The sequence below is a fragment of the Clinocottus analis genome, unplaced genomic scaffold (genome assembly GCF_023055335.1).
Source record: "Clinocottus analis isolate CAN_PGR_092001 unplaced genomic scaffold, fCliAna1.0.p SCAF_7, whole genome shotgun sequence".
Lineage (NCBI taxonomy): Eukaryota > Metazoa > Chordata > Actinopteri > Perciformes > Cottidae > Clinocottus > Clinocottus analis.
The window spans coordinates 20,919,109-20,939,852 of NW_027176229.1; the positions used below are offsets into that span (position 1 = coordinate 20,919,109).

The 20,744-nt window shown below is 46.0% G+C and overlaps 2 protein-coding genes across 4 annotated transcripts in view; both read right to left on the bottom strand.

The window, feature by feature from the left end:
* Nucleotides 1–14,389, bottom strand: part of sh2b3 (SH2B adaptor protein 3) — a 42,687-nt gene extending 28,298 nt beyond the window's left edge. For 2 of the 3 annotated variants that reach the window (XM_068604851.1, XM_068604849.1), the window contains exons 1-2: nucleotides 14,025–14,389; nucleotides 1–1,131 (exon numbers count right to left, since the gene is read on the bottom strand). The exon at nucleotides 1–1,131 is cut by the window's left edge and continues 159 nt beyond it. In XM_068604851.1, coding sequence (XP_068460952.1) covers nucleotides 1–1,101 — 1,101 coding nt within the window. In that variant the 5' untranslated portion in view covers nucleotides 1,102–1,131; nucleotides 14,025–14,389. The remainder of the gene's footprint in view (nucleotides 1,132–14,024) is intronic. The other variant, XM_068604850.1, reaches the window with a different exon arrangement.
* A 2,018-nt stretch (nucleotides 14,390–16,407) lies between these two features.
* pheta1 (PH domain containing endocytic trafficking adaptor 1) lies at nucleotides 16,408–20,140 on the bottom strand. The gene is made up of 3 exons (XM_068604852.1): nucleotides 19,781–20,140; nucleotides 19,546–19,646; nucleotides 16,408–19,068 (listed from the first exon to the last, which is right to left on the bottom strand). Exon 3 carries the CDS (start codon nucleotides 19,028–19,030, stop codon nucleotides 18,194–18,196), a length of 837 nt encoding a protein of 278 aa, XP_068460953.1. The 5' UTR covers nucleotides 19,031–19,068; nucleotides 19,546–19,646; nucleotides 19,781–20,140; the 3' UTR covers nucleotides 16,408–18,193.
* Between the last annotated feature and the right edge of the window lie 604 nt (nucleotides 20,141–20,744).

Here is a 20,744-nt window from a genome sequence, read left to right on the forward strand (position 1 = left end):
GCCCTCTTTACAGCAGCCGCTCACCTCCGACCTCTTCTGCCTCATGCTTCCGCTGCGTAACCAGCGGAAGCGATCCAGGAAGTGAGAGGCTACTCCAGTCATAGACGTGTGCGACGAGGCTGGGGTCGAGGCGTCAGAGTTCAGACAAGAGGAAGAAGGGGAGGCGGAAACGTCCCCGTTTGTGGAGGAAATCCCGCCCACTCTGTCACCATTATTTGGGGGATTGTTGGCGACACTGCTGGTGGTGGAGGTGGTGGTGGTGTTGGGGTTGCAAGAAGCCAGGTCCTGGGATGACGGGCGGCTGGGCCGTTTCTTGAGCAGCCGTCTTACGGTCTGCCGGATTTGGCTGACGGAGAAATGTGTGACGTCGGCGTGTGCCGGGTTGGAGGTGGAGGAGTCGGAGGAGTACCGGTCAGACACCTGCCGCCGAGCGGTGCCGGAGAGCTCCTCGTTGCTGCGACTACGAATCAGCACCGACCCGCCTCCGCCACTGCCGCGATTCGACCCCCGGAGCACCACCGGGTTCCTCGATAAGGAGCCGCCCGCCGAGCATCGCAGCGGCTGCTCCTGCTCCCGGCTCGCCACTGCCGGCTCCGCTTTTGGCGACACCGCGACCGACGGGTCCGCTCCTCCTCCTCCTCCTCCTCCTCCGCTGCTCGGCCGACCCGCCTCGCGATAGTCCTGCGCCCCGGACAGAGATGTGATCCGCAAAAGACCGATCACGGTCTGCGACGGGAGAGGAGGGGCCCCCGGAGCGGCGAAGGAAGCGCCGCCGCCGCCGGCGGTGGAACCGGAGCCCGTGCCCTGGCCGAGCGGAGCGCCATCTTTGTCGACCTCGCCGCAGAAGTGCTGCTGGAACAGGTCGGTGAACTGCTTGGAGAAGGTCTCCGCCGGGAGCAGGTCGTGCTGCGGCCGCTCTCTGGCGAAGCTCCGGTAGTGTCCGGCCAGCTGCCGGGCCGTGGCGATGGCGTGCAGTTCGCAGAATTCCCTCCAGCCTCGCGGGGGCGCCGCCACGCCTGGGACGCCGTTGCTGCCGCCGCCGCCGCCTCCTGCTGCAGTCGCCGCGGTGGTGTTGGCTGGATGGATAGTGTTACCATTCATCGCAGTAACCAGAGCGGCTGAGAATCACTGCTGCGAGACAAAGAAGATTGGAAAAAAAAGAGATAGAAAATGAGAAATGGATGGTCGGAGGAGGAGAAGGAGGAAGAGGAAGAGGAGGAGGAGGAGGAGGTGTGGGGGTCAAGGGGTTGGTTTGGAGACAAGTGGAGGGGTGGAAGGTGAAGCAAAGGAGGAGAATAAAAGAGATGTTTGAGGCACAAACAAAAAAAGGAGAGATATGGAAATGCAATTAGAGGCAAATCAAGATAATGTGGAGGGTTGTGCAAGAGCCGGAGCGCTGGCTAAACAGTTCTTGGAACTACTAGAAAGTTTGAAACAGTTCAAACACGCAGTAAGGACAGCCAAAAAAAAAAAAAAAAAGCCTGATTTAATCTGCGCTCGGTCTCAAACAGAAACTGAATTGGATTAAATTGGAATCTCTGGCAATCAACCAATCATAGAATATCTTAACGGATGAGGACGGCCCCGCGGTTCACTCAAAGGACAAATCGGTAAGCATTCAATTTGTGGAGAAACAGTCAATTGAATCAAGAGCAAAAACACTCTGAGAAAAGGAAACGAGGAGAGAGAGAGAGAGAGAGAGAAGCGGAGTCACTAGAAATCACAAATCACTTCCAAATTACACCGATATGGATGACAGAGACCCGGGTGTTTGAAATGAATGAATAAAAACAGTCAGAAGTCATTTGGACAGACGCTGAATGAAGCCTTGAGGAAGTCTAGTCAGACAGATGTCTCAATCAACCGCACTGCCGCCTTGGCCATCTAATGTTCCCTTTCTGCTTTTTTATTTTGTTGTTTTTTTTGAAGCCCTGTCAGAGTTATAACATGGGCTGTGATGTCACTTCCACCCCCATTTTCTCACTCAAATCGTCTCTTTTCTCGGTTCCCCAAAGAGCAGCGGCTCTTTTCTCAATAGATAATAAAAAGGATGAAGGACATTGTGGCCGGATTTGAAACGATAACCTACACCGATAAGGTCTTTCCTCCTAATTGTGCTTGGTCGGGAAATATAAGCTCTCTGCATCAGATGTTCTCGCTCCACATGCACCGGATGACGATGAGAAATGCTCGTTTACCCCCTAAAAAAGAGAAGAATAAACGCTTGCTGCTCGTGAAGGAAATAACTGCTGACAAACGGTGTCTGATGATCATTTTCTCGGCCTAATTGGCAGTTGGGTCTTTTTTTTTGGCCACTTCTGACATTTCTTTGAGAGCCGACTGTCAAAAAAAGAAAATAAAATATGAAGGAAATGAAGATTATGACATGCAACAAAGATCCTGGCCTCCAGGGATCAAATGGTGGCCGCTGCACTTACATAAAGAGCAGCTATTTTTCTATTTTTTTGTTTTTGCTGGGGGTGTTTTTTGGCTTGTATCGGAGGGTTGTTTGGTCTCCACTACTTCTTATTCTCTGTTCTGATCCGTGTTTCACTTCTTCTGCTTCTGTTGCCGCGTACGGACACACTGTTTCCTGAGTAGTTTCATATCCGTAGGCTTTCCGCTCTTTGCAAGTACCTGCAGGTTTTTCTCATTATGATACTATGGACAGAATTCTCTCAGTGACCACATAAAAAAAATTAAAAAAAACATCCTCATTTTAGTGTCAAAGCACCACTGTTGACCACAAAAGAAGTCAACAACAATCGGGCTTGTAGTTAACTCACCGCTCTTCATTTTCTGAATAAAAGAGAAATCAGGCAGTGGTTTTTTTGGAGCTAACCACATGGTCCCACAGAAAAGAGGAAACAGGACGCCTTCCTAAGTATTCAACCCCCCTCGTCTGCCCTCCATCATGAGTTTTCCTCGCCGACCCACCCGAGTACGCTCAACCAGAGTCGCAGATGAGGGGTTGGAGGAAGAGAACCACAAGAGGCCTTTAGCTGATGCAACAACGGAGCTTCTTGGCTTGTGCAGACGACCCATTGATACAGCGTTATGCAAGCCGCCGTGGAGTTGTGTGAGAAGCTGCTGTCAGTTTATACCTTCCTAATTTAAGTTCCTAAACAAGGTTTGTTTTTTACTAAATCACTATGGTCCGATTTTAATCCACGGCCCGATCTAAATTTTTCAGTTAGATTTGTTGCATAACGTGGCGGCAAATGTAAAACAAAAGCTGAAGTTAAACGGTGAAAACCACGGCAGCAGTGGAACTAACAAGAGTTTGCAAAGTACAACATGTGTGTCACACATACGTGTACATACCATCTTCCTCCAGTGCAGCACAGTCCAGTCTTTTTTTTCTAAATACAGGAAGTGTGTGTGCGTGCGTGTGTGTGTGTGTGCGAGGGTGGGTGTATGGGGCCGGGGGAGTCAAAGACTATGGTCTAACAGATCACAGAAAACCACAAGAAATAGAGAGGAGGGGGGGGGGGGGGGGGGGCGTTGTGGTCGGGCCAAACATGGAGCAACACGTCTCGTTATCGCTCGGCTGCCATCTCTCTCCCTCTCGGTGTCCTAAGCGACGACGTTCAGAGAAAGAGGAGCTCCTTTTGAGACGGTGTCACGCAACGAGGTTAACTTTTCTTCTTCTTCTTCTTCTTCCTTCCACCGCGTCACCGACAAACACGCACACGACACGTGCGTCAGTGAAGACCTGGCACCGCGAAATATTGCGTCACCAAAGTTCCTGGACGTGTCCTGTCACAACAACTAATTCCCTTCCGGTGCTTGGCTCAGTGCGTGCCCCCCTCGCGCCCCTCCAGCTGGCCCTCCCCCTCTGCACCGCCACCACCGCCGCCGCCCCCCCCACAGAGCCTGTTTCTATCTGCTCGGCCAGCCCATCGAATGACTCAGCACACTGACTGACACGACTACAGATCATGCACACGCACATTTCCACCTCTCGCCGGGCTCGGCCGTCTCCGTTCCCATGGGTCCGCGCTTCCTTTGCTTGCGACCTCGACGCTCACGCTGCGGGTGGGGGGGGGACCAACCAAAAGACAAATACAAAGTTTGCGCGCCTCCTCTCCTCTTTGTTTCTCATCCAGGGTGTCTGACCTCGACTCTTTTGGCGCTTTGTGTTACCGCGTTATTGATTCCGTGGGACGGTCCGGCGAAAACGGGGCGATTGAAAACATTCCCGCGCAATTAAGAGTCAAAGTTCTTGCAATTCCCTTGTGTGTTTGCCCTCATTACCTTCTTCATCACTCCCCTATCCTCCTCCTCAATGACTATATTCTTCCCACTCACACAGATTGCCTGCTTCCTCTCTCTCTCTCATGTGTCGACAGAAATCTGGTTCAACTTTTGCTGCAGTGTCGAAGCCACAAGAAGCCTAAAAAACTTTGGCATTTTAAAGGACACTCGCCTTGAGCAACTTAGCGGCTAACGACGACATCGGCCGTAGGGTCGTGTGCTAAACAAATGCTACTGCTGTATGTTGTCCAACACACACACACACACACACACACACACACACACACACACCTGTGACTGACAGTACAGGTGCTGCGGCTCAAACCACTGTTTCCGTAAAAAAAACAGCAAACAAACAAAAAAAAAAAAGACAGCGACACCTTCAACACTTAGCAGTCGAGCAGGTGCCAGAAAGAAAAAACAGCAGCTTGTGACAGCTGACAATTTAGAACGACTAGTCCTCGCTCCTTATCTGCACCTCTGACGCGAGCTCGGCCGAGCGGTGGAACAACTGTCTGGTTAAATCTACTCGTCAGTCGACAGATAATTTATCAGCGACTAGTTCAAGCGACCAGCATTATGATACAACATTGTTGTATTCGATGTACAATGGTGTCGGACAAAACAAGCCATGTGGATTTGACGCTTTTGGAAAACATGTTGTTGAGAAACTAACAGGATAATTCATTGTTAATTATAACAAATGCACTGTGGATGTTAGGGAGGAGGTGCCTCCTCTGCAGCTTTAAAACTACAGGTTAAGATTCAGACTAGAAGAGTTTGAAGAGTCAACGCTACGATCCAGACGGGTTAATAAAAGATTATTTAGCCCTTTACAAAGTCAGGACACGCTAACAGAAAAGTGTAGCACAGGTCTTACCGCCCACCGACACCAGAAGTGGAACTAAACTTTTTTTTCTTCTGGGGACTGCCTAAAGCTGAGTTTTTCAAAAAAAAAATTTAAGCAAGCAGGAAGGAAACAGGATGCATGAAAGACACACACGTTAATTGATCTCGTCAGCGTGAGAAACCTCATGATTCGTGTCAGCTCACAGAGTGGATTTTTTTTAACGTGACCTTGGCTCAACCTCTGGACACACATTTGAGGAGTGCGGGCGAGAGAGAGAGAGAGAGAGAGAGAGAGAGAGAGAGAGATGAGCGCTGGTACGCCGTTCTCACTGAAGGCCAAAACGCGGAGCAGCTGGCAGTGTTTCTGTGGTGGCCAGTAAAACAGTATCCTGGCTTTGACCTATTGGGAGCAGAGCCAAGAAGCTATTTCCTTGAAAACAGCATTGTCTTTTGAAATACACACACACACAGACAGACACACAGACACACACACACACACACTTCCACACGTGCGCCTCCGACCAACACAAACATTACCGCCACCGAATTAAGATTTAGAAAATAAATAAAGAAGAGAGAGACGGCATTAATGTCTGAGCGAGAAACCAAGACGTGCAAAATCAACAAAGACACACATTGACTGAGACCCCACACACACACACACACACGCACACACACACAGAGCATTATCAATGCTGCTGGTGGGAGACTTGTTGCAGGGAGGTCCTATTTATATCTCCAGAGCTCGGTATCAGCTCTCACACACCACTGTGTGTTCCCTTTTGTCCCCAGCTGGGAGCAGCTCTTGTTTGATGTAATGGACACATATGCAGACACACACACACACACACACACACACACACATACACATAAAGAGGTCTCTGAGCTCTCCAGTCGTGTATTCATAGCAGGCGGCGACTGCTCTTGCCACATGCTGAAGCCGGTGTAAAAGTGGTTTAAGATGCAGAATTACTAATGGCGGTAACTGGCTGTAAAGGAACACTCACTCCTCTTACATCACTGTGTTACCTCTTTAGGTTTTACACCGTTAAAAAAAAGAAAGAAAGAAGCTATTTGAAGATTTCGTCTTGGCCTCTGGGAATCTGCGACGGCCTTTTTTTCATAATTTTCTGACGGTTATTCAAGATAATCCGTAGAGAGATCGGTCAAGAATGAGTCACGGCCCCGACGTGCTCTCGCTGTGGATGTTCGGCAAAGTTCTCCTCGACTCGCTCACTTCAAACTTCAAACTTCCCTGATTGGTTAAAGAATCGCTTACAAACATGTTGGTCTCGTAGTAGAAATATGAGGATATGAGGTCACATCTTTACGATAATTAATCCCACGTTACGCGACCAGAAAGATGCTCTCCCCCCCTTCATTGCGCTCAAATGTGGATTTTTCTGACACCAACAACTAACATAGCGGTGAGCAATAAACCCAACCCCAAGTCTTAAAAGCCTCCCTTCTAGGAAACTATGCATCTGTGCATCCACCCCCATGTTTTAATAGGCATACCTAAACATGCATACACGTCTAATTTTGCAAACGCACACAAAGAGACGTGTGTGTGTGTGTGTGTGTGTGTGTGTGTGACTAACCCGTCTGAGAATGTGTGCCGATGTGCACCTCCAAGCAGCGCTTGGTTGTTTTAAAAATAGGACTTGCCCCTAATTGTCATCCTCATTATGTAAAATGCAATTTACAACGAGCCACATCCTTCTGACCTTTATATAGCCCTGTCCTTATTACCCGAGATCAGCCGGATCCAATCTATTGCTCACAACCAAATTAGTCCGCATGGCATCAAGGCGCTCGGAGACTTCAAACACTCCAGTTTTGTTTTTTCTCTCCAGTAAAAAAACTTGAGCGGAAAATAAATAGAGAATAAAGAGAGAGAGAGAGAAAATGAGGCAACATGTGCATCACAAGGTCCGCAATGAAAAACAGACTTTGTTGCCACCTTTTGAATGTTCATTCCCTGAATCACTGAATTAATCACAGAGCCGGGGATACAGTTACAAAGCAGTGGGAGAGAGAGAGTAAGTGGGTGTGCGAGAGAGCGGGAGTTAAGGGCATTTTATTAAGAATAGAGAGGGAGGAAGGGAGGAAGGAGGGGAGGAGGCTGGGAGGTAGTGAGGAAGTCAAAACATGAAAAGGAAGGAGGAGGAGGCGACGGAGAGGCAAAAGGGTCACATGGATTAGACAGAAAGCGAGATGAGGGCATAATGAGAAGGCAGGCAGGAAGTGAGGGGAAAACGAAGCCGGGAGAGGAGAGGCGACGGCCGCGAGTCCAGGTGGCAGAGCTAAAGAGGGATCTCTGCCTCGGCTCCGGGCAGCAATCACAGAGCAACAGGAAGCCCTGCCCTGGCCAAGCGGTGACCAGCACACACAGACACACACACACAAAGACACACACACACACGGGTTGTGCAAAAAACAGCAGTTCCTGAAGATATTGTATGACTGTAATTCCTTTTGTGTGTAATTTCCATCGCACCAAAAGGAGAGAAACGATCAAACATCAGTGGTTTAAAAGACACATTAAGTTCATGATGTGTATGTACGCAGCCATGGAGGCTGAGAGAATCAACTCAGTCGTGCCTTTTTTTTTGACCAGACAGATTTTTACATCCAGAATAATTCAAAAGTTAACAAGAGGAAGAGCTCTTCAGATCAAGAGCATATTCAACACGGCGGCTGGCATGCGATGACGCACGTGGTAGGGATACCGAGGTGTCGATTATCCGTCGCAAAGACTCAATTTCATCTTCCGAAAAGCAAATAACTGTACTGCACTCGCTTTATTTGACCCCTTTTATGTATGTATAGCTTTGAAAAAGTGCTGAAAATTGAGCTGCGGATGCCCAAAAATCATGACCGTAGACGCTATCAATACATACAACGCAATGACATGGACTTTCATGAAATTTCGGCGCGACACAACAGGGGCATCGATGAGCACAAAACACCCAAAGCGTCTGATGCACGTTGTTATCGGAGACAAAAAGGCCAGCGATTCCCACCGAAGCGGCTCACAGTTAAGAGGCGTAGCGGCCTGTCTCTCTGTCCGCCGGTTAAGGTGAGCCGACACCATGCGACACGTTATTATCCCCGTCTCTTTCGCCGTGCATCATCCATTAAAGGCGCTGTAATGTATTTATTTGTTGCCTGATTGATCAGCCGTGTTAAAAGCGGAAGGCCGACATGAAACGGAGCGGGAAGGAAGGTTTGGGGGGGGGTTTGAGGCTTTGATAACGATCAGAGCAGAACGGCGAGACGCGCACGGCTTACATAATTGTGAGAACATATTGTGAAGGAGGAAGTAGCATCGAAACATGAGATAACCCTCACCCTTAACTTCCCATAGCCTGGGGACAGTGGGTGGGGGGATGGAGGGTGTCAGCTGATTCGGGGTGAAACTAGAGGGAGGGGAGCCTGCAGCTACATCCCCAACCAGAGTTTACAATATGAACCACCGGCAAAAAGCATAAAAAATGCTTTTGTTCTCAACGCGTTTGGTAAATCACAAAAGACAAGGACTCGCTTGTATTTTTGTGAGGCCTGCACAAAAGATAAAATACTTACAATAAAGTACAATTTAGACCCGCTTTTTACCCACAACACATAAAAAAAAGCGAGATTAGTTCTCAATGTTTGGGAAGTTACTGCGCCCGACGGTATCACTTGACATCAAAATTTGTATCGCTGTTATGTTTTCTTGAAAAAGTGATTTCTTTCATAATGAATAAAAGAAAAGAAAAAGGCGACCGTGAACAAGTGAAGGCTTAACTTTTGTACTGCATATAAATAAATACATACATACATACATACATACATACATACATACATACATACATACATACATACATACATACATACATACATACATACATACATACATACATACATACATACATACATTTAGGCGAAAAACCACTGGGCACAGTGTCTTTTTTTCTCAAGATTTCTTTCTTACTTTCCACACAACAATGCAAACCTCCACCTCGACACAATGCTGCTATTCTTGAGACGCACAGAAATAAAGTCTGCTTCGCTCTCCGGTCATTTCCTGTGGGCTGGGAACCGCCAGAGGGAGGCAAGTCGGGGATAAGGAACACAACGAAAAAGCAGAAGAAAGAAAAAAGAAAAGAAAAGGAGCTGGAGCTGTGATCAGAAAGGGAACCGGCACGACAGCGAGGATTAAAAAAGTCAGGGAACCGACCGGAGTATCGAGTCCAAATCTGGGCCATTGCACTGAAAACAAGCGTGTATGACGAGTGTGTGTCCAGCAGCACGGGGCTTTCACTAACAAGCATCCTTTTCAGTCGTTCCGGCAAACCTCCCGATGACTAATCCAAAACGTCTCTGCACAGTCTGCAGTCTGTCATTAGCCGGCCGGAGCCCTGGCATGTCGAGGAAATACTCAAATACTCAAACACAGAGCTCCCGGAGACCGAGCGGAAAAAAATAGAGAGGGAAGTCAGGTTTAGTTTTGTTTTTTTTGTGGGGCTTTGGCCGCACAGACGGATGCGAGTTGTTAACGAGGGAACACCGATGGAAGGAGGGCAGCGACCACCACCAGGCCTCACGAGCCAGCCATCACTTATTGCCTCTTGCGATTTGGAGACTATTATATAACCAATAATGACTAACGATGGCAGAACTATTGCCCAACCCGAGTGAGAATAAAGTCATAGATTATGGACAGCTCCGTTGCTCAATGCGGTCGCGTACGAGAGATTATTGGATAAGTCTGCAGCTTACTCTCTCCATTTATCAGTTCATTTTCTTTGGTTTGTCAGAAAAAGAAGGGATGAAAATGTACGTCACAACTTTCAACATCTTTGTGCCGTTTGAACGATTGAACCCCAAAAGCCCCCAAATATCCATTTTTCTAATGACATGAAAGAGAAAAGAGTAACGAAAAGAAGAAGACAAATTCCAGAAATCCACAAACTGTGATGTCAAAAATAAATCACTCACACACACACACACAGTTTAAGTGTGTTCCTTCGGCTCCAAAGCCACCGAACGCTGACCTCAAAATCTTACTGGAACCCTTAAACGCTTATATGGGTTTCTGAAAAGCCAGAAAAGAAACAACAATCCATCATTCACAACTTGGCTGAGACAAATCAATACAATTCAGCCAATTTTAAGCATTCGAGACTCAAATGTCCCACCTGGGGGATGAGAGTACGACAGAGATCTCTGGCTGAAGTCCAAAGGTACTTTATGAATGTGTCATGCAGACTCAAGAGGCGTTTCCGATTCATTGTGAAGACGCATGATAGGTGTGTGCGTGTGTGTGCGTGTGCGTGGATCATCTGACTTTGGGCATCTGACTTTCTCGGAAAGCAAATTCAGGAGTTACAAACTTTTCCACACTGGAATATTCATTCTCTCTGGCAGAGAAAACACCACCTATGAATATATAATTTTGTAATATAAATATAAATATGCAGTGATAGCAGCAAACTCTGTGCTCGTGTTGGAAACAAACACGACATGATGCAAATTGTGTGTTTTGTGTGCGAGTGTGTTCCTCCTTTCACTTCAACTTAAGACATGAGGAACAAACACACAAAGAACTATTCACGTGTGCGTACCGTCGGGGCCCGACTAACGATTACTATCTCGCCGTCTGCTGATCGCTTTCTCAATTGTCGCATTGTTTGCTTTATGAGAGTTGTTGGTCTTTTTTTATGTGAGAAGAAAAAAAAAGCCTCTGTGTGGTCTCCAGCGAGCAAACGACTTTTTAATTTAGTGTCCCGTTTGACAATGCCACACATCCTCAAATCGGAGAAGCTGAAAGCGCACACTATCTAACGTTTTTGCGACAAGAAAAACAAAAAGCAACCGAAACGATGAATCTTTCGTCGACATAGTTGTCGACAAGGAAATACGTTCGTGGACTGATCGTTGTGTGCGCTCTTGAAACTTCTCATGACAAAAAAAAAAAAGAAAAAGAAAAGCAAACATTCCTGGTGTGTTTCTTTTCTTAAGCTTGACAAAAGCCAAACTCTTGACCCCGTCCTATGTCCAAACCCTGTGTGTTTGTGTGTGTGTGTGAGTACACGCACACGCACACACACACACACCCATTAACGTATTGCAACTGCAGAGCCTAAAAGCACACATGTTTTTAAGCTACATCCTCGTACTGCTGCAGCTAAATCTGGCCTATAATCAGCATTCTTCCAACAAGAACAGGGGAGCATCGGGAGTACACACACACACACACACACACAGCCTCTAATTATTGCTGCCTTGGAAAAAACACACTGGCACGCATGAGTGTGTCCGCCCCACCCCCCAAAACACTCAGGAACCTAAACCCGACTACTGTATGCCTTTTTGTGTTTGTGTGTGTGTGTGTGTGTGTGTGTGTGTGTGTGTGTGTGTGTGTGTGTGTGTGTGGTCCACAAGTTAGTCTGAAATATTCCAGTTTTGCTGTTTGGGTGGCCAAATGCTGTGCGAGTAAATACACACACACACAGACACACACACTTTTATTCTATCGATACCAGAAAAGTGCTTTCTTTTTTTTCCCATTTTCCTACCTCCTGTCTGTCTGCCAATTTATCTCCCACAGTTCTCCTCTTTCTCCTTCGCCTTCCATTCCCTCCTATCCTCTCTTTTACTTTCCTTTCCCTTCCGTTCTCTCCTCTCCTTCCTCTTCCGTTCTCTCCTCTCCTCTTCTCTCCTCTTCCCTCCTTCCGTCCTCTCCTCTCCTCTCCTCTCCTCAGGGCTGCTGTGGGCCGGGCCTCTCTCGTGGTCTGAGTGGATTTCTTAGAACCCATGAATGAAGAATGGCTGACAGCCCTTCGCTTCTTGCGTTTCGCTTCCACGGTGAACAACGTGTACGCGCACCAAATGTGCACGATGCTTCAAGAATGTGTCATTTCCAAGAAACCGCAGTTTTTTTGTTTTTTGTTTTCTTTCAAGGAAAGACGTCTCATAAACTCATCCGGACTTCATTGTGTTGTGGCGGACAATCTCTCGCCGACCGAGCAATCACCTCACGTTGCAGAAAAATCTCATTTGAATCACGTTGAGTGAAGCGCGCCACCTTCCTCTGCAAGAGGGGAGGGAGGGAGGGTTTACAAAGCCGCTTGGAAATTCACAAAGAATACATTTGCAACAGTATAAACGCCAATTACAGATCTGGAGCTGCACCGAGCCTTTAATTTACAGTCAACCTTTGGTCTGGTTGACAGACTTCAGCGGTTGTGTGCAGTCGATACTTCCCGAACCCCCAGAGGCCTGTTTCCTGCGCGAGCTTGTTTGTTTTTCAAATATTGTAATGTATCACAATATGCATGGCCTGGCAAAGTCAGTTTGGTAATCATATAGTTTGCCGTCTATCTCAAGGATTAGCCTCGTGGCTTTTGGAGGACCCCCCCCCCCCCCCCATCCCTCCCCAAGGTGTGATTTTGACCTTGTCGGTGAACAAAGTGATGAAAAAAGGCAGCGGCGGAAGTAGTACCCAGATTTACTCACGTTAAAGCAGCGATGCAATAATGTAACAAACACGTTTTTACAAGTCCAGCAGTCAAAATTTAAGTGAAAGTAAATGAGTATTTTTAAGCAAAATGTACTCTGAAACATGGTATTCCTCATTTTGAGTACTTTCTGACTGCATTATTGTTATTACTACCATTATTATTATTGATGCATTAACGTGTAAGCAAAATTCTAATGTTGCAGGAGGTCACAGTGGGGCTTTTAACTGTGTTATATATATATATATACTGTCGTGGAGTAAAAACAATGTTCGCCCCTCTAGAATGTTGTGGAACAATGAAACGGCACAAAGTGGAAATGATCAAAGCCTATCTCAGTACAATACTTTCAAAAGATCGTGAGATCGTATCAATATTCAGTGCTTCTGCTAACTGTGCAACGACCGATTTTGGTCAGAAAAGTTTGGAAAACCACCAACAAGTTCACACCTGTTGCACCAGAACGTCAAAGCAAAACGCGGAGACAGAGGACACCTGTTACTTTGAAGGAATATCTTCCTGTACACACACACACACACACACACACACACACACACACACAAAGAGAGAGAGAGAGAGAGAGAGAGAGAGAGAGAGAGAGAGAGAGAGAGAGAGAGAGAGAGAATATAAGTGAATCCCCTCCAAAACACTGAACAGACTGGATTGTGAAACCAAGTCAGTGCTCCCCACTTCCTCTTGTTCCTCCATCCCGCAGCCATGAGAGGGGTGACCGCCACTGACCACGCGCATGCGCAGACACAAACACACAATGACGTCTGCCTGCATACAACGACGAAGTTCACATTTCAAGTGCACACACTGTGAATGTGTGTTTTTGGACGGTTAAGTGTCCTGACATATTAACGTGTATCACAATGAGGTATAGGGATCACGACCTCACCACGGAGCCCATCACGTATACGTCTGCACCAAATAATGTTCACACACACTTCAGCAGCTACTAAACGTTACTTAAACATACCAACAACAACAAAAAAAAACACGTGTGCCGTGTGCATATGTTGTGCCAGACACCCCTGATGATGTGAAGCAAAGTAGCTCAAATAAACAAAATGACAGGACTTTGTTTACAGTGCAAAACTCTACTTTTTTGGGAGGTGTGGGGGTTAAAAGTCTGCTGCAGGACCACCGGCCCCGAGCCGAAGAGAGGCAGAGCCCTTTAACTTTAAAACGAGCACCGATTTTCGATCAATATTAGAAGAAAAAATGTTCATTTTTTAGGATGGAAACTAAATGTGTCCACAATGCTGGTGCAAGTTCGTCATTTAGAGGGGATTATCACCCTCCTCCTCCTCCCATCCCCTCATGTGGTGAAGAGTTTAGTGATGGTAAAAGGCACTTTAAGAAGAGGAAAGCAATGGAAGCGGATAGTCCTCAAAGCATACTCACGTTCTCCGTTATCTCGGACGGGCACCCACCGCGGCACGACGACTAACCAACGAGTTGGACTTCGCATAACGGAAATGTGTCGCGAAGCATCTAAAGTAACTCACAACGACGTCGCTGAGGAGCAACAGGAAACTGGACATCGGGGGAGAAGCTGCATGTTCAAAAAAGTCCGTTGTTTTTTCTCTCATAGTTGAGCGCACGCGACGGTTACTTCTCCTCCTCAACGAAACAAACCACCGCCAACAACAACGACATCAACAACAACAATAACAACAAAAAGAGGCAAGAAAAACTTTAAGCCAACGGACTTGACGCGTAAAAAAAAGTGGCGACTCCTCATTTCCGCTGTCAAAAAAAAAAAAATGTGCCCGCGGTCCGGCTTGTGTCAAGCTCGTGCCGAGTCGGAGGGAATTCACAAAAACGCTTCCGATTTTCAAAATAAGAGACGCAACGCTTTGCCCGCGTTAAAAGTGAGCAACAAGCGCCGGTCACCGCGGCTTGGACAAATGACCTCTGTGCAGAAACGACCTCTGGTGGAGGAAGTATTTTAGATATTCTAAAAGTAGAGCTAGCAATAGCAATTTAATATATACATATGTTGTATTAATAATATGTATCTGCAAGGATATGCAGTAGCACATAGTAGCACCTTAGTTGCACTTAAATGGCACTTTGTAGTTGATAGAAATTGTACTTTCTTGATCAATGTTGTTCTGAGTTTGTACTCATGGATGAATGCACTTATTGGATAAAAGCATTAGCTAAATGAAAATGTAAACTCAAATACCTCAAAACTGAAAAAATTTCAAAATTTATTCAAAATTTCACTTGCTATTTTGGAAAATTTGGCCTTCTCAAAGCATAGAAGTATATTCATCACACTTTAATATAATTATTAGTAATGCATTAAATCACTATCAGCATTCTAATGATCTAAATGTGTGATTAAATTTACTATCCAATGCATGCATTTTATTTAAAGTGCTCATCCTTTTTCATATCTTCAGCTCAGTAAGTTGTAGCTTGAGCTGCCAAATAAGTAAAATGCACATGTAAATGTAAATGTGTTCAATTACATTTGACCTTGACCCGCTGACCCCTCATGTGTGGCTTTTTTGTTCAATACAAATCTTTATATGAGTTTTCACCACATTTTACATTCTGACGCAGATCAGATTGATTTCACAGACAATTAATGAAATGTTGCGTTGTTATTTTGGAAAAAAAGCAAATATCATGCTTCCTTTTTGCTTTTAATGTCCTGCAACTTCAGAAGCTCAACAATGTCGATTTGGCAAGTCAAATTGGTTCTTTGGCCCTATTTTTTGTTGTTGTCTCTTTTGGCGACCTCTCTTTCTAATGTAATAAATGATCTGGGAAACATTCCATTCCATTTATTTCATTATTTAATTTAGCTCATTCAGCTCAATTACTTAATATATAAGTTAATAATAAGCATGTGCAAAACAATATGTCCTCGATGTCACATATTCACACTCAGCTGACAGTTTAAACCGAGCTAAAAACTAATGCAGCCCTGACGTGTAAAATAGTGTATAACAGAAATACCCCTCTTTATTATGCAACACATTTCAGCAGCACAAACTTACAGCCTCCAAAAAAATGTAGACACTTTTCGGTCTCTTTTCGAGCGTGTCAGCGTTTGAACGCTGAGCTCTTATGTTGAAATCGTCGCGACCGGAAGTAGCTTCCCCGTTCCGCTCCCTGCAGACGGCAGCCCCCTTATGGTCAACAAGTACAGTACAGCGCGTGAAAGATGCGCGAGCCGTCCTGGAGCGTCACGTGTATCTCCTGTCGCATATTTCTGGCCTTTAAAGTGCTTATTACATGAGAAGAACAGGGGGAAATTAAAACAACATATTACAAATAGTATTTGTTGTTGTATTTTGTTTTTTTGCACAGCGCCCCCTTGTGAGGCTTGAACCGAATAGCATGAAAAATGTGTGTGTGGTTTCAGTGGAGGAATGTTAGTGCAGCACTTAAAAGTCTACTGGCAGAAACAGAATAAAATATTAAGAAGTGTGTGTTGTTCTCCAATTTCCCCCCTGCGGGAAGAATAGAGGAATATATTATCTTCTCTTCTCTTGCGTAGTGGAATATAATGATGTTCACAATCCAGTCATATCAGTCTAAAATTGGCTGTTCTGCATAATGAAAAGCTTAATCAGTGAATAAGTTGTATTTTGACAATAGTACTTTTTTTTTACTCAAGTATTGTGAATGCTGGACTTTTACTTGTAAGCAAGTATTTCAATATTATGACACTGTTATTTAAGATTAATATCTGCGAACTGCTTCACTGCTACTCATCTGTACGTGGCTCTCTAACGTAATGCATAATGAAATAATAAAAAAACACACGACGCCTTAGCATAGCATCTTTATTATAAAGACAATTTAAACTCAAGTACTCTGATCAACAATGAAATATCAGAAAACTGTTAACAACGCAACTTGTTAACGCTGTTAATTAAGTGGTTTACAGAAAATGCTTCATTAACAAACATCATGTCATCAAGGTACCATATCAAGACAATATGTTCAATATTGTATATATTTTTTAAACAACTCTTGTCGCGTACTATAACATTGTAAAATGTGTACTACAATCATGGAAGTCAAAGGAGGAAAAACAATTTGATTTGTGCATTTTAGTTTGCTCATTCCTCATTTGGCACACTTGACTTAAGATCAGACCTTCATAAGGTTAATTTGACACATTCACAAATTATGTAAATATTTTCAGTAAAAACAGACCAGTATCATCTGTAATTAGTCAAATAGTCATCTGGAGTTAATAAAATTGGCACAACAACAACAATCATTTTAGTTAATACATGTCACCAGTACATCGGCTCGACAACTCGCCCCGATCCAGGTGTGTGCATACACGCCATGTGTAACAGCCGTGATAGTGCTGTGCAATGATGCAGACTGAAGGAAAGGAGCCATTGTCAGGAAGCAAGGAATGAAGAAACCCTCTCACTGCTATAGTCCTATGGGAATGGTTACAAGTGTAATAAAGTTATAAACACAACATAAGGCACATAACAAATACAAATAAAACAGAATGTGATTGGATACAGAAAAACAGAAGTAGTATAGTGACAGTACAAGCAATCTTTTTTTTTTTTAAAGGCCCATTTTGCAGACTGCTGGTGTACATTTTCCAACATGGAACAGTTAAATATGGATCCACACACACACAGTAAAGGCCTCCCTTCTGTTACACTCAAATAAAACCTCCACGCTGAATCAGCGGTAACTCAGGAGAGTCCGACTTGTTCGTTGGGACTTTATCGGACAAGTTCAAGGAGACGTGAGAGTCCAAAGAGAGCTGAGTGACGGGGCCCTCTTGTGACACAGCATCATCTGGCCGCCGGCTAACGGGGGCTAAAAATACCAGCGCGCCCGCTCCGAGCGAGACATCCAGCTCCTGCTGAGCAGATGCTCCGACCTCCACCGCAAGGTCGCCGGGGTGAGACGTTTCTGTGGGCTTGCCCATTTTATTTGCATAGAACAGAAAAGCACCCTCGCGATCCTCGTCGTGGAATCAGCAAAAAATAAGAATTTTATGTGGTGATTTTTTTTTTTGTGCCATTCTTTGGATGCTTAGCACCGTAGTTTGCATACAGACTTTATGCAGGAGAAAAGAAACACGGTTTGAATCAAGGTTGCTACAGTTTGAATAAAAAGCTAGACCCCCAAAGGTAACGGCACACATTTGGAATATTTGGAAGCAAGAAGGGCTGAAGAAATCTGGCAAACATTGGCAAACATAACAGAACAGCAATTTCTGAATTGCAGGTACGACATTAGAAAGGGTTGATGATGTTAATAAAGTATTAGCATTTTAAAACACTGTGTGCTTGCAAATGACACTCAATGGAAAATAGACACACCCATGGAAAAGAGGATAATGTGCATTTCCAAATGTCTTGGATTGTCCAACGGATAGTGTGAATGTTTAAGATGGGTCGATTCCCTTGTGCCAGACAAGCTCTGGAATCAATCGATTTCATGGCCGATAAGACTGCAGTTTGCAAATAAGTTGAATTCAGAGCGGTGGAACGTTGCTGAATGATCAGAAAGGAATGGAACAGTGGAGAAAATAAAAAGAGAAGAAGAGATAATCCACCTCTGTGAGGTCACTGGCTCTGCAGCCACTGTGTTCTCAGCTCCTCCACCTCCCTGCCGTACCATTCGTGGAGTTTGGAGAAGCAGACGGTACCGGGGGAGACGGGGCTTTCCAGAGACGCTCCTCTTCTCCTGGGCGGCACCGGCGGGGCCCTGGCCCCGTTGGCCCCGTGGCTGTTCCCGGGGTCCGTGCAAGCCTCCCAGGCCACGCAGGCCGCTCCCTCGGCGGAGCCGTTGGTCAAGGCGCCAGGCGGTTTACCCCACGCTACGGCGTTCTCCTTGGAGCGATCAGAGGGGAGCTGCACCTCATCCTGAAGGCCCGCCGCAGAAGGGGCACTTGATGATGATGACGACCACGAGGATAAGGAAGACGAGGACGCCCCGGACCTGGACAGGGCCACCTGGGTTCGCCTGGAGGACTTAGACCTGCCCTGCAGGCCTCCAACCCCGGCCCCTTGGATCTCCTCCAGCTGCCTCTCCAGCTCCTTCACTACCAGCCGCATGTAGTCGAAGCTGGCCCGGGACAGCGCCTTCACCCACGACTCCATGGCCGCTTGGCTGTCCGCGGCCATCTTGTACACCCGCGCCTTGGCGCAGTCGAACTTGACGGCGAAGGCGAACTCCTCGGCCGACTCGCACAGCTCCACGGTGCACCCCTCGAGGACGATGACGCCGACGGGCTCGCGGGCGTCGCGCTCCTCGAAGTAGAAGAGCATGTTGCCCTTCAGCACGAACCAACGCCGGTGGTACGCCGTGTTACGCTCGCCCTTCTTGAACAGGAAGCCCGTCTTGTCCGGCGGCGAGTCGCAGGTGGCGTAGTGCGCCACGCTGCGTTCGTTCAGCTTCATCGTCACTTCCTCCTCGGTGGATGATGTATTTCTTTTACCTGAAGAGCATTGTAAAAGACTGAGTTCAGCTGATAGGAGATATAAAAGCTGCAGAAGCTGCTACCTGACAGCAATCTTTAAGTTTATTGATATGGGTTAGGTGGTAATAAACAGGAAGTTAGACGATTCATGTTCACTTGGCCAACAGTTTGTTTGCTTGTCTCTTGTTTAACAAAATAGGAGGAACCGGATCAGCAAACAAGAGAGTGTTTTACACCTTGGAAACTTTGGAGGGGCGAGGTGTTGGCCAAGCAAACTTTCCACCTACATCCTCTGGTCTCCTCCCAAAGGATCCTACTGGTCCTTGTGGCAGTTTGCACGCACACACACAGGTACACACACAGCAGATAAGCAATACTGCTGGAGGCTCGACCCTCTACTAACCTTAACCTTATTTGCTTTTGGATCACATGCTCCGTGTCAACAAAGGCTATATAGAACAACTCATCCAACGTGTTGAACATTTGGTTACTTACTCGTTTATCTTGTATCTCGCCGCCATCCACCAGCGTCCTCCCATCACCGATGGAGATCACGGCCTCAACATGTCTCCATCGTCTTCTTTTTTTTTACCCCTCTATTCCGAATGAAGGGACGTGGAGGGTCAAGACACGCACACAAAAAGACGTTACAGTCACTTAACGTTAGTTAGTTTTGTTTTCTTCCACCCCGCGGCTAAAACCAACGGCCGAGTGAGAGGTCTCGACGCACCGTGTGTCTCGGACATGGGAGCTGGGGGATTTTTTCCTTCTTCTTCTTCTTGTTTTCCACCTCTGTTCGGACCAATGATTCAGCCTCCAGCGGTGTCGGTCACACGCTTTTGACGCATCAGCGCTTTTACGGGAATTCTTTTCGGGACGAGTCTGCGGCGTAAACGTCCAACGTCTCTGCGCCAACCAGCTAGCTTAACGCGCTTCGTGAATACAAATGAGCTAGCGTTAGCGTTTTTTTTCTTCTTTTTTCCCCCCGGCATTAGCTCGCGCTCACATCCGAACAGACAGCATTATTAACTGGCTTTGTGTTACGCCTCCTGCTGTCGGGTAGATAATCCCCCCCACACACACACACACACACCCGTTGTTTATTTGTGTCCGCCCCCCGCCTCTGTTTTATCTCTCTTCCTACTTTCTTTCCTGTTTCTTCCCGTTCACGTGACCAACGGAAAGGGTCAACATGTTGTGTTTGACGCGGACAATTCGACCGGGCGGGGTTTGGCTTACCGCTCCTCCGCCGTGCTGACGAAACGTTCGCTCTCCGGATGAGCGGTTACATAAAACACGCGCACCCATATCTGTGCCCTTAGAAATGTGGCATCTCGCTGCCTAATTTGCATACGAGGACCCATCACTGCCAATGCGGACTTTGTAAAACTTATTAATTATTTAAAATAATTTAATACATATTTATATTGTTAAAGGATTGGAACATAACACAGCACACCTTGCAGAAACTAATACATAATGAAAAAATAAATAACTAATAAATATCATTTAATATTTTTGGAAATTGTGGAGCTCTTTCAGTAAATCACATACAGTAATCAATCTTGAAAATAAATGTTTCAAGCCTGAAAAGTAGCAATATGTCAATCTAAAAAGAGCACTACAAATCCTGCATTCATAATATTTTTCTTACTGTGCTAGAGATCCTGCAGCAACATGTACTCCAAGTATTA